Source organism: Pseudonaja textilis, chromosome 1, assembly GCF_049901715.1.
Source record: "Pseudonaja textilis isolate UNSWEBS1 chromosome 1, rPseTex1.2, whole genome shotgun sequence".
NCBI lineage: Eukaryota > Metazoa > Chordata > Lepidosauria > Squamata > Elapidae > Pseudonaja > Pseudonaja textilis.
Genome location: NC_141990.1, coordinates 23,829,891 through 23,843,431, shown reverse-complemented (window position 1 = coordinate 23,843,431; position 13,541 = coordinate 23,829,891). Strand labels below are relative to the sequence as shown.

The following is a 13,541-nucleotide window of genomic DNA, read 5'->3' as shown; positions in this document are numbered from 1 at the left end:
TGAAAATGTGAAGTGGGAGACACTTCACACAACCTTTAGATCATGCATTGGCATTCCAGATTATGAAGTTGGTTTCAGAATGTGTAATTAAAAGCATCAAGAAGGAAAAAAGGGTACCACTGTCTCAATCCTGCACTTTTTGTTCTGATTCTCTGTACAGGGGGCTAGGGAAGCTCTGGATTTGGGCATCACTGGTCCAGAGGGAATTGAGATCAGCCGACCAGAAGAGGTAAAAATACCATGTGTTTATATGTACACATGCTCATGCATCCTCCAATCAGAAATTGCTCTTTCCTTTCTTGTCCCATGAACCTGTGTGATTGGATATGGGGACAGGTGGACAGGTCAGGAGATGATTATCTCTGCTCCCTGACTTAATTGCTATTTGTAGCACAATATGGGTCTTATTATTGGCATCTTGTGGTGAGAACACCTTACCATGAAGCTGTCAATTGTTCAAGCTGACTTTAAAATAGTTGAACATTGCTTGAGTGATGGGGCTATGGTAGAGTTTTTAAGCACACATGGGCTACTAATAGCAGAGAAGTAGCATGCATTGTATTTTGCACTGTCTCATGTCCTTTTCTCATTGCAGCTAGAGGCGGAAGCTACACATCGTGTGATCACCATTGCTAATCGGGTAAGAACCAGCTCTCCCCTTCTTCCTTGGGGAACCAAATTTACCCACCTTACTGCTAGTGGCTGAGCCCTTATATCCACTACAAGCTTATTCTTTTCAAGGAAGTTTCTTGGGTGGATTCCTTGATATTACACTACATCAGGCCACTTGATCCCTAATTTCCCATAGGCTACTTTCATTATCCAATTCCTTATGAAAAGGTAGCATGTTTTGCACCCTTCTGTATACATTCTACTGTGAAACCCAGTTTACAACTCAATCTGATGCTTTCCCCCTTTTTCCTCTTTTGGCAGACTCACTGCCCTGTCTACCTGGTCAATGTTTCTAGCATGTCAGCCGGGGATGTTATAGCTACAGCCAAAATGCAAGGTGAGAGCCAACTTCCTATTCTGAGTGCAAAGACCACCACTTAATGCAAAACGCATAGTGTTTATTATTATTTTAGAACAGCTGGAAAGAAGACTTTGAATCCTGCCTTTCAGTTTACCCCATCCTGGTTCCAAAGACTTTTCCTGCATTTTAATAGCTTTATATCTAAACGTAGCGCTACAAAGAGTGCTATTTTCCTCTTCCAATCTCCTACCCACAGTTTTCTCAAAGTCTTTCCCAGGGGTTTACTCACCCTATGCAGATAATTCAATATCAGATAAAGACTGATGAGTTGCCTCATCTATTTATCACTCTATGATGTATTGAACTCTATAAAAAGATTGAATCTAACTCTTTGTGTGGGGGGGGGGTCAATGGTTTCTCCCCTTTCTTACCTGCAGGCAAGGTTGTGTATGCAGAGACCACCACAGCACATACTACGTTAACAGGCTTACATTACTATCACCAGGACTGGTCCCATGCAGCAGCCTACGTCACGGTGCCACCCTTGCGGCTAGATACAAACACCTCCACCTACCTCATGAGTTTGCTTGCCAAGTAAGAAGCTTTGGATTACTTAACTCTAGATAATACCTGAAGAATCAATTACAACGTAATCTAAAAGGGATAGAAAAGAGCAGATTTGAAAGGGAAAGTCTGTGACCATTCATTCACTCATTCATGAAATTTTTAGACCACTCAACCCTACGACTCATGTGAAATCTGGGGAGAAATACCAGCACAACAAACTGTACTTAGGATTTACCCTATGTCTTCCTTTATCTTTCCCCTCAGTGACACTGTGAATGTTGTGGCCTCTGATCACCGACCTTTCACCACTAAACAGAAGGCAATGGGGAAGGAAGACTTCACTAAGATCCCCCATGGAGTCAGTGGGGTGCAGGACCGTATGGCTGTCATCTGGGAACGTGGAGTGGTAAGTAATGGTATCAGAGGAAATTTGGCTGTTAAGAAAGGAGCAGGAAAGTATACTAAGCTGGTAGAAAAAAATTAAAGACTTGTTTGGATCCAGAAGCAGAGTTTACTGATCTCAGAAATAAGATTCCTGCAGGAGTAAATCATGGGCTTATCGTTTTATGTGTCTGTGGATGATCCAGTTTTTAAATATTGTGGAAAAAAATTGCTATCCACATTTTCCATGAAAAACCCAATTTCATATATCTTTACCACATTCATCTCTTACAATAGGAGCGCGGTAGCTCATGCTGTTAGGGCACAGAGCTGACGATTGACAGGCTCACAATTCAAGCCCTGGTTGCTGCCGCATGATGGGGTGAGCTCTCACTCATTCCAATCTTCTGCCGACCCAGCAGTTTGAAAGTGGGCAACCATGAGTAGATAGATGGGTATCACATCGGTGGGCAACTTAATGGGGACATGAAAGGAGACCTCAACTGGGCATCCCCTGTGATGTAAAAAAACTGGGCGTCCCCCACTATCAAAAGTGATGTCACCAGCTGATGCTTTTACCACAGAAGCACTTCAATGCTTCCAACATTCCATTTGTGCTGGCATGTGAGCGACAGGCAAACTTACCTCACTGTGCATGCGTGTGCCTCACAGCTGATTTCTTTGGGTTGGTTTGAGGCCTTTTTCAGCTTCCCAGAGGCTTGGAAAAAGCCTCTGCAAGGCTTTTCAGGCCAAATTATAATACTGGAAGTGTAATACTGTAATACTGGAAGTGACGAAACAGGCCTATAATTCAGCCTGAAAAGCCTTGCAGAGGCTTTTTCCAAATCTCTGAGAGGCCAAAAAAGGCCTCAAACCAACAGAAAAATCAGCTGTGAGGTGCAGTGCAGGTAAGGGGGTGAGGTGGGGATTGTGCATGCATGCGCAGAGGGAGTGGGGAGGGGGACATACATTGCATTCTGGGTGGTGGCACACGAGTGTGTGCACGCTGGTGTGTGCTCAATTTTTGACACAGGATCCCCAAAAGGTTAGGTACCATTGCTCTATGATGATTTTTTTCTTATTAAATAAATTTTATTGATTTTACAATTAAAACAGACCAACAACACATACACAAATGTAAGAGAGAAAAAGAAAAGAAGAAAGGAAGAAGAAAATAGAAAGAAAAAGAACACAATTAAAAACATTTTCATCTTCAACAGTTTGTGAGACCTCCTTTTTATCCTTATTTTATGCCATATACAAACTTATATATCTATATATCACTACTATGGTTCTATCCTATCCTCTTTTGCCTTTTACTGTGAAATCTATCTTTGATCTATCCATTTGTACCAGCAGTTCCAGCTGTTGTAGTATATTGAAGTGTCTTTGTTTTTTAGTGCCAAGGTTAATTTGTCCATTTCTGCACAACTTGAAATGTTTTGAATAATCATCTCCTCTGATGGAACATGAGGCTGTTTCCAACATTGTGCAAAAGCCAATCTGGCGCTGTCAAAATATGTATTATTATATATTTCACTTTTGGGGTATTTGTTTATCAAAGATCCCTAATAGAAAGGACTCTGGTTTGAATCCAATCTGTTCTCTTGTTATTTCCTCCAGCCAATTTCTTGTTTTCTGCCAATATTTTTGAGCTTCTATACAGGACCACCACATATGGAAGAAGGTTCCTTCTTTTTTTTTTTGCATTTCTAGCAATTCGGACTCATATTGGAGTGCATCTTTGCTAATCTCGAGGGAGGAAGGTGCCATCTGTAAAACATTTTATAGGCATTTTCTTTGTATGCTACCAATTTTGTAATTTTATTATTTCTACCCCAGACCTTTTCCCATTCTGTTATGGTGATACTGCGTCCTATATTCCTACTCAAGGCTATCATATTCCCTTTTACAATTTCTTCTTCAAATTCTACTTCTAATAAATAATTATATATATATATATATATATTTGCCTGATCCTAATAAAATTTTGTCTAATTGCTGGAGTTTATTGTTAATTCCAAATTCTTTCTTGTCCTTTTTATATCTACTTTGAATTTCTAAGATATGCCCACTGATCAATTTTTAGTCCCCGATCTTGAAGTTCTTGCCGCGGTTTCAGATTTCCTTGCATATCCAATAGGTTCTTATATTTAATCATTTTAGTAAGATTCAAATTATTTGGGTGAATCATGGCCTCCATTGTTGAAATCCAAATTGGTATTTTTAAAGTGTTTTTTCCGTATTTTCTTCCAATTAGTCAATAATGAATCTCTGATTCATTATTGAATCAGTGAAAGTATTGAATATTGTATTCAATATTCAGTATTCATTATTGAATACTGTGAAAGTATTTCTGGCTAGTTTTCCCAACATCCCATAAAAAGCATGCCATCCCCTTTGCAAGTCATGGCCTTCTAAGAATAATATTCTCTTATTGGTTAAATTGACCCATTCCTTCAACCATACTAAAGAGGCTGCACTATAATACAACTCCCAATTTGGAAGTGCCAGCCCTCCCCTGGAAGTGCCAGCCCTATCCTGCATTGTCTTTAAGTTTATTCTAGGTTTTTTCCCTTGCCAGATGAATTTTACTGTTATTTTATTTTACCTTTATTTTATTTTATTTTATTAAGTTCTTTAAAAAAATGTGTACTTTGATTGGGATCGTCTGAAATATATAGAGGAATTTTGGAAGAATATTCATTTTAATAGCAGCAATCCTGCCAAATAATGAAAGTTGCTCTATGATGATTTTTAAGATCTATGACAGTTAACTTGCAATAACCTTCTTCCTTATAGAATTGGAAGTGAAAAATGTTCTGGAGACCAAGAGTCCTAAAGGAGAAAAAGTGAACTATTTGTTAGAAATCTGATAAATTTATTAAGATTTTTGCACATTGGTTCTCTTAGGTTCTATATGACTTTGGTAAAGATTGATTTCATTCCTTTTCTGGAAATTCTCCAGATCTGATTTGTGATGCTCAAATGACTCTCCCTCTCTTCTATGCTTCCTGAAATTGTTTCTTACTCCATTCTCACTCTCTGGAGTGTTTTTTTCTGGGTCTTAGATGCAGCTGTAACACATAAATTTAATGCTCATGCTCCATTTTTATCTTGATAATAGTGGCTCTCAGTTGGCAAGCTCCCTTGCTTCACACTTAGAGCAGATAAGTTGCTTTGTAAATAGAGTAGGCAATGACTAAATTCCTGTTCTCTAATTTAAGAAAAAAAATACACTGAGTTGTGAATGGGAGCTACTCTGGGTAATCAGGTGCTGTTATCTTGTGCTTCAGTTTCCCAAGGAAATTCTCTGTTTTCAAAAGAAGCCTGTACAGGATAATTACATTGCTTTCTTTTTTTTTTCTGTTAGTTGAGAAGGCAGCCAATTGCCATATGAAAAAGGTATCTTCTATGTATCTGAGGTGCTTTCATACATTACTGAAAGTTGATAAAAATAATTTTAATTATGAATACATGCTAACAACTATTAAGAATGATAGTGCTATTTTGAGTGTTTATTATTGGATTTTTTTGCTACTAGATTTGTTTTATTAGTGCTTTTGTTTATATTTTCATTCATTCATTCACTGATATTCTGCCTTTTCTCTGACAGCTTAAGTGGCTTATATAAGTTCTTTTCAATTTTTTCAGTACAAACCTGAGAAGTAAGTCAGGCTGAAAAAGTGATTAGTTCAAAAATTAGAAGGGAGCTCTGTGGTCCAAGTTGTACACTATTGCAACCACTATACTCTTTGCATTTTATTATTAAAGAATTGTTTTCTTTGATTGGCAATCACCCAAGAGTATTTTGCTGATTCATTCAATAAATAATTGCTATTTTTCATCTTATAGTATAGCAGAATCCTGCCTAGTGTTTCTATGCCATTCTTCTATAGCTTCCTGCTTTCCATCACAAACACAGTCTTCAAAGCCATTTGTCCCCAATAGGCATAAGAACAATGGCTGTCAGGTTGATATTTTCAAATCTGTCCTTTGGTCACAATCTTCATGAAAAAGGCAGTTCTCTGTAACTATTATTGCTATTATTAAATTTATTTGCCATCCATCTCACAGTCTGAGGCAACTGAGTGGCTTCTGTAGCCCTATACTTGTACACTTGCATATCATTTTATCATCCAAATTAAAAGCTGGGCCTTAGGGGGGAAAAAAGAACACAGCATTTGAGGAAAAATTAAACTTCAAATGAACAGTTGATCAAGAAGCGGTGGTTCATATAAGGGAATAAGCAGGAAATAGCAAACATTTGTTGTTCTTATATGGCTTCAGACTCTGCTTCTTTGCAGGTAGGAGGCAAGATGGATGAGAACCGCTTTGTTGCAATCACCAGCTCTAATGCTGCCAAGATCTACAACCTCTACCCTCGCAAGGGCCGCATCATTCCTGGAGCTGATGCAGACGTAGTTGTGTGGGACCCTGAGGCCACCAAGTAGGCACTGGGGAAAATGGGAGCGGGGGGAGAGGAAAAGCCAGAGTCCTAACAAGAAACTTCTGTGCAAATTTCAGATGCAGAACATCCCAACTTAGAGAAGCCACTGGGTTTATTCTGATGCTAAGACTTATACACGAAATTCATTTTCAGGGAGGAATGGCAGCAATCAAGGCTCGGGGCCCACTCTTGCCAATGGATTGCACCAGCAAATTTAGGGCTGCCAGATCAAGAGTCTGTATGACTGTTAGATGGGGGGAAAGAGAGGTTTGGTGGCTATTTGCTGTCCCTCTAATTCAGTGTTTCTCAACTTTGACAGTTTTTAGATGTGTGGAAGATGGCTAGGGAATTCAGGTTGTCTGCCATGCTTACCCTGTTTCCTATCTCACCAGCCATCCACTCTGCAGGATAAGATGTTTAGATTGTTATATGAGGAGATGTTGTCTTGCAGCAGGCCATAGTCAGATTTTGATTTTTTTAAAAACACTGAAGATTCAGGTGGAGCTCCTTGTGCCAGGGATTCCAAGGTGGCTGCAACTCCTGACTTAACTCTATTTATACCACTGGAAATATCTGAGAATGGATAGGTAGTTGGGAACATGCGCTAGTCCTTCTAACTGCCATGTAAGGTATTGGGAGAGAGGATATTAACCACAGTATCTAAATATTCATTGAATGATCAACCTGTCCATAATTTCATTAACCAATATATATCCCACTTTTCATTCAAGAATTCAAAATCACATACATAATGTCCCATCCTCTTGATTTTCCCCCCACAACAACAATCTTGTGAGGTAGGTTTAGCTGGGAAAAAAGTGACTGGTCTGAGGTCAGCCCATGAGTTTCTGTGATTGAGAATGGACTGAAACCTGGATCTAACCGGTACCAATCCAACACTTTAATTACCACATCACATTGTCATTGTGAGCACAGGATCTTAGTACCCTATGCTAGATAACAAAATCATAAAGCCCCAGAAAAAAATTTGCTACCTGATCCCCTCAAAGGCAGAGCCTGTGGGCAGAATATTTGCTCCCAAGGCAACCTTATAACTTGGCATTAGGTATGACTGGATGCCATAAATATTTGAGTTAGTGTTTCTATGAGGAATACAAAAACCCATACTATGTTAATTTAATCACTAGACAAGAGGACAGGGGACAGAGGACTGGCACAGCAAAAGGCTATCGACTATGTAGCATAAATTTAAAAGTATTTTACTGAAAACTTTTGTATAGCATTTCTTATTCTAAAACAATCCCTAAACAGTTTAATCCATTTAATGTTTCCAGGACCTAGTTGCAGATAGAATGGAATTTTAATCCATATTCCAGTAACAGTCAAAATAAAGCCAGAAAACTGTGATTCTTCCACATGAATTAGTCCAGTGTCAAGGATGATGTTTCAATAGGTTAGACCAGGCTGCTTATTTGCAAAAAGCAGAAAACTGTCAGGCTAGATTAATGATGATGCTAGATTATGGAGCCATTAAATGAAGTTTCTTCTTTGAGGTTCTCCATTTGACAGAATTGCTGACTATTTTTTCTAGCAAGATACTGCATTTATTTATCTATTTATTTATTATACCTTTCCTTAAATTAAGATGTATACAATGGCTTTCATGGGAATAACATGTAAAACCAATAAATATTATTAAAGATATTAAAAACAAAATAAATATAAATAAAATAATAGGATTAAGCTGCAAGTGTCATATTTACTTAGACTTAAATCCTGTTATATCATCTGATGGAGCTTTATTCCAAATTTGCAGCGGTCAGTATAATCTAAATTTAAGGACCGTGAATAAAAAAAAAATATTCAGTGCAATCATACTGGAAGTAAATTCTATATAGAAAATACAGTTAATTAAGGAATTAAAGCAAAATAATAATATCTAGATATTGTTATATAAAATCATAATAAGAACATCCTGATCCTAGTGTTTTTTAAAGATCGAGTAAGTCATGTTAAAAAGCTAGGTAATCCATCTAAGTTTTCAACTGCGCTGATTAAACATGTTGTATAGGCATAGCTACTTCCTGATTTATAAGTTCTCAGGATAAATGGTGTTAAAGGTTGACCCCTTGAAATTCACCTGATGTTTAAGTCAACAGAAAGGAAGCTCTGATTTGGTTCCCTGAATTTCCTGAAACCAGCAAGCTTATATTAAGATATTAAGAATCTTCTCAGATTTTTCAGTGGTTTTTAAGAAATGAAGCAAGGCTTCTACTTCTTTGACAAAAAAAAATAGTTCTATTTATTTATCTATAGTTTCATCCTGCACCTTTCTCCAATACATAGCAGATGTTGCAAAGATGTCACTTCTGTCAGAAAGAACATGCTTAAGAGATACATTAGTAAGGTCTTAAGCAGAATGTTACACTTAGACTATCTTTGTTCAGAGAGTCTGTCAAATATGTCCTGCTTCACAATTCTCCTTTCCATAAAGCACAATAAAAATATGATATATAGATTTTATAAATAAACTCTTTTTTCCCAAGCTTTCCTGCCTTCACTCTCTGATTAAGAATTTGAGACAGGAGAGGAAGGTTGACTTCGGCCGCCTCAATGCTAAGGTGACCCTATTTTTTTTTAATGTTCCTCCTGATATTGAAGATGATGGGAGAAGTGTTCCATCTTTTAACAACTCAGATTGTGTGAGTTTTGGAAAATTAGAAAAGAAAAAAGAAGTTTCCAGAAAATTACTGGGATCAGTTGTTGCCTTTTATTTGAATTCCCTTTGGCCTCATTTTGACTTTGTTCATTGATTTATAATTGTTAAGCAGTGGAGTGGTTCTACCTTAACGCTTTGAAAATAACTAAGGTTGATTGACAGTCTTCTCTTTCTTTTGAGTTAGGATATTCTAGAAATGGAAAAAAACAGGTGCTGTCAGAGTTAAGATAGTGGAGCCAGTTCCCTGCAGATCTCACTTCTCTTTGCTCTTTCCTAGGACCATCTCAGCCAGTACCCAGGTCCAAGGTGGTGATGTGAACCTGTATGAGAATATGCGCTGCCATGGGGTACCACTAGTTACTATAAGCCACGGGCGTGTCGTCTACGAGAATGGAGTCTTTATGTGTGCTGAAGGCACTGGGAAGTTCTGCCCTCTCCGCTCCTTTCCAGACTCTGTGTACAAGAAACTGGTGCAGCGAGAAAAGGTACCAAAAGGGACAAGCAAAAAGGCAGGCGAGAGACATGGGACTAAGTGAGGTTGGGAGTGATTTCCCTGTACTGCTTATCCCTTTTCCATAAGTTCACATTGTCTGATAACAAATCTGTTCTCAGCATGACAGAAGAGCAACAATATGGAAAGTTAGTGCAGAAAAGTGCCTGGTGAATAAAGACGTCATTACGAAAATGATCTGAGGACAGTTTTCCCCTTAGCATAGTGAACAATTGTAATAGAAAATGATGTAAGGGTTGCAAAACAAGGTCATATGTGTACTGTAAAGACATAGCTTTGGAGCAATATGATTGCTAATGAAAATGCATTTTTATTATACTGAAAGGATCAGTGGCCAAAGACCAGTAAGTACACACGGATTAGGCCAAAAGCTTATATGGCCAACATCCAGTTTCCCACAGCAGCCAATTAGATAACTTCAAGGGAGCCACTGTTGTGTACTGTTGTACATGACTGCAGTTACATCTACCGGATCATGTTCTGCAACAAATGCTTTTCAGAGGCATGTTGCCCCTAACGCTGGTATTAATCTATAACAGATAAACATTACACATTACAATCCATAACACATTAGTGGCTACATCATCTGTAAATTATTCGACAGAACTCAAAGCACTTTCTGCTGCTAAGGAAAGTGGGAATGGTTTGCGGGGAAATGGAGGTGGTTGAATAGAGCAAATTCTTCACAATGAGGGGGGTTCTGTTTAAAGAAGTACTATTCTGGAACAGTAATTGATTTCAGGAAAATGGGGGTGGAAGCAACCATTTGGAGGGACAAGTTTGTGTGCTTCCCACTGGAGTTTCTTGTTTTCTGAACAGCTGCATAAAGTGATCTCAAGGGATATTTAAAAACAAAAATATAGTCTTCTTCCTACAAAAAGAAATTTGGCCATGCCTAGTTTTTAATGTTTACTGTTAAAGTTTAACGTTAGTGAGACTTGACAAAAATAGAGGGAAAGAGAGAAGAGGAATTCACTACGTGCTTGTTAAGCAGGAGGACTCAAGAGGAGGAAGAGATTTCACTGGTAGATGGGCATGATTGGTGTGGTGCCCCTTGGTTCCAATATGAGTATTTAGTCAAATAAGATGCAAGCTTCTAAGCATGATTAGATTTCCTGAAACCTCTCTGATTACACAGGTGAGGGGGCACAGCTCCACACCCTGTGGTTCTACTCAACACAGAGTTAAAAGCCACGGCCTTTCCATAATTTGGGTGCTGTGAAACACAATGAAGAGATCCCAAAGATGAGGCTGTGCAATGCAAAACAAACTTAGTATGATCATAGGGAGGGAAAAGAGGGGGAACTCTCAGTCTTCTTCTTCCTAGTCACCCCTTTTTCTTTTTCCACCACATAAAATTAGCTTTAATTTTATAAGGAAAAATCAAGTGTTGCATATGGGAAGAGGGAAGCAGGAAGAAAGAGAAATACAGATATGGAAACAGGTTCAACTAGGGAACAATGTCAAGGGAAGAGGAAGTGAGGAGAGTTATATTGAGAATAAGAGATGTTTATTTTGGAGAATAATTACTGTCAATTGATTGTTATCACCAGAGGGATGGGCTTTAATTAATTTTCTACTCCTATAAGCTGCCTGAAGTCACTGTGAATTGGGCGGCCATATAAATTTTCTTCATAAATAAAAATAAGATAAAACCCAGGTAAAAGTGATCTTAGAGAAAAAATATGTACAGAGGAAGCTAGCATAGATCCTGCCATGATGGTAGTGCTTGTTTCCTGCAACTCTGCAGAATTTCCTCTCCAAATGTAACCCATCCCAAAACTATCAGGCCTGTGCATGATCCAGCTGACTAAGTCAGATTCTGGTCAAAGGCAGCTGGCTTCTAACCTTCATCCAGCTAAGAGAGCCTGGCTGGACCATTTGCTCATACTTGTCTTAACCCCATCATCCACTCCAAAAGACTAATCTGGATTTCTCACATTAGGCGGTCTTAACTCCTTAAGGCCTGGCTCGCCAAAGAGTTTCCACAGATAGTATTTTGGGGAGGGCCAAAGCTGACCTTTATTTTGTGTATTTTTTTTTTTTAATTAGAGCTTAAAGCTTAAAGGCGTGGACCGCACCCCATATCTGGGGGACGTAGCCATGGTTGTGCACGCTGGGAAAAAAGAGACGGGGACACCACTTGCAGACACCCCCACTCGGCCGGTCACAAGACATGGGGGCATGAGGGACCTCCACGAATCCAGCTTCAGCCTTTCCGGTAAGGAGGGGGCTGGAGCAAGTCTTCTTTGGGGTGGATAGCAACATGGCACACCCTGCCCACCCTTCATGCTCCTTTTGACTCAGGTTGCCAGCATTACTCTCTTCCTCCTCTATGCCTTATGTATTATTTGCTTCCTCCTCGCTCCCCATCTTCACGGGGCTACTTTCTAAGTCCTTCCTTAGAAGAATTGGCTGATTTTATACAGCCTGCCTATGGGACCAGACTTCCCTGTTAGGACTGGGATCTGGTCCTGAGCCACCCGTCCCCCCACCCCTTCATCCTCCCATGCCTTTACTTCTAAACAGCTACTTCTCATTCTGATTTGCTTTGATGCCTGCACCGCCTGTTCCTAGCCCCGTCTTGACTTTTTTAGAGAATGTCTGATGCTTTTCATGGGCGGGGATGGTGGTGGACTTCTATATTGGCTGAAAGAGACAAGAAGGAGGATTGGAAGACCAGGCAGAAGATGATATGTGTCAAAAAGGAAAGGGCAGAAATAAAATTAGTTGACTACAACTGTCCATAGGGGGATTGAATCAAGAGCTTGAGAAAGAATAGTCTATTGGAGTATTTTGGCTGCATTAAAATAGCAAGTTGGTTTGCATGGGTTTTTTTTTTGCATTTAGCATTTTTAGCAACCTTCCAAGGCCAGAGGCTATGTTCACATAGTCCACTAACAGCAGCAAAAATGGGGTTGAAGAGTTTGTGGTTCCACCAGTCAACAAATCCAGCTACTGTCTGAACAGGTTGTGTGAACCAGCTATAAATGTATTTTGTTGCAGAGTAGTACCTTACACGAAGATACCAATTTTACTAATTTAGGATTGATGTGTTCTGTGAACCCAGCCAAAAATTTCAGGAAAATATATGCCAATGCTATAAGGAGCCATGGTGGTGCAATGGTTAGAATGCAGTATTGCAGGCTAACTGCTCACTGCTAGGAGTTCGATCCTGAGTGGCTCAAGGTTGACTCAGCATTCCATCCTTCCGAGGTCAGTAAAATGAGGAACCAGATTGTTGGGGGGCAATATATCTACCCTTAGAGAGGGCTGTAAAGCACTATGGAGCAATATATAAGTCTTAAGTGCTATTGGCTCTGTAAAATGATGGTTGTCCGAGAGCCAACTTCAGCTTTCCCCTTCTGGTATGCGCAGAACAACCAAAGTGGAACTGACATTGCTTGCTGGATTATCTGCGCTTACCAGCTCTGAAGGAAAAAGGTAGCTGAAGTGAAGTCAGCACAACCACCAACTGTGGACACTGAAGGGCAGAATAGCATCAGCTTTGGGAAAAGCCCTTCCTTGGAAGCCAGATGGTCCAGTCTGACAAGTCTGGATTTATAATCTGTAATGGAAAGCAAAGATTTAGTTTGTGTTCATTGTAAAGGGATCTCCCCAAACATTATGGCTGCAGTCTTATTTTAGCCATGTCTCTGAAAGCCTAATAACGGAGTACATCACACAATACTAATTACACACATGGAAGAAACTGCTTTTGCATCACCTTTTGCTAAAAGACTAAAGATTCCCTCAATTCAAACCCAGTTCTTTGCTGATTTCATGGACACATATATGTACTTTCTTTGCTAACTATGTAAAAAATATTATTTTTTTCCAAGATGTTTTCAATTGGGATTTTTAATGGAGTCCTATCCAAGCTCTTAATATATCTGACCTTATTTGGTTTTTTTCATAACAATCAATATTGTTTAGATATTTCTATCTCATTTCTTATTATATTCCAACAAAAAACTCC

General features: G+C 39.1%; 1 protein-coding gene across 3 annotated transcripts in view; it reads left to right on the top strand.

Moving 5' to 3' along the window:
• The window catches only part of DPYSL5 (dihydropyrimidinase like 5), a 60,384-nt gene that overhangs the window by 43,152 nt on the left and 3,691 nt on the right, over window positions 1-13,541 (top strand). For 2 of the 3 annotated variants that reach the window (XM_026708528.2, XM_087929070.1), the window contains exons 5-12: window positions 161-229; window positions 596-640; window positions 934-1,009; window positions 1,411-1,567; window positions 1,805-1,946; window positions 6,229-6,371; window positions 9,329-9,536; window positions 11,615-11,783. In XM_026708528.2, coding sequence (XP_026564313.1) covers window positions 161-229; window positions 596-640; window positions 934-1,009; window positions 1,411-1,567; window positions 1,805-1,946; window positions 6,229-6,371; window positions 9,329-9,536; window positions 11,615-11,783 — 1,009 coding nt within the window. The remainder of the gene's footprint in view (window positions 1-160; window positions 230-595; window positions 641-933; window positions 1,010-1,410; window positions 1,568-1,804; window positions 1,947-6,228; window positions 6,372-9,328; window positions 9,537-11,614; window positions 11,784-13,541) is intronic. The other variant, XM_087929073.1, reaches the window with a different exon arrangement.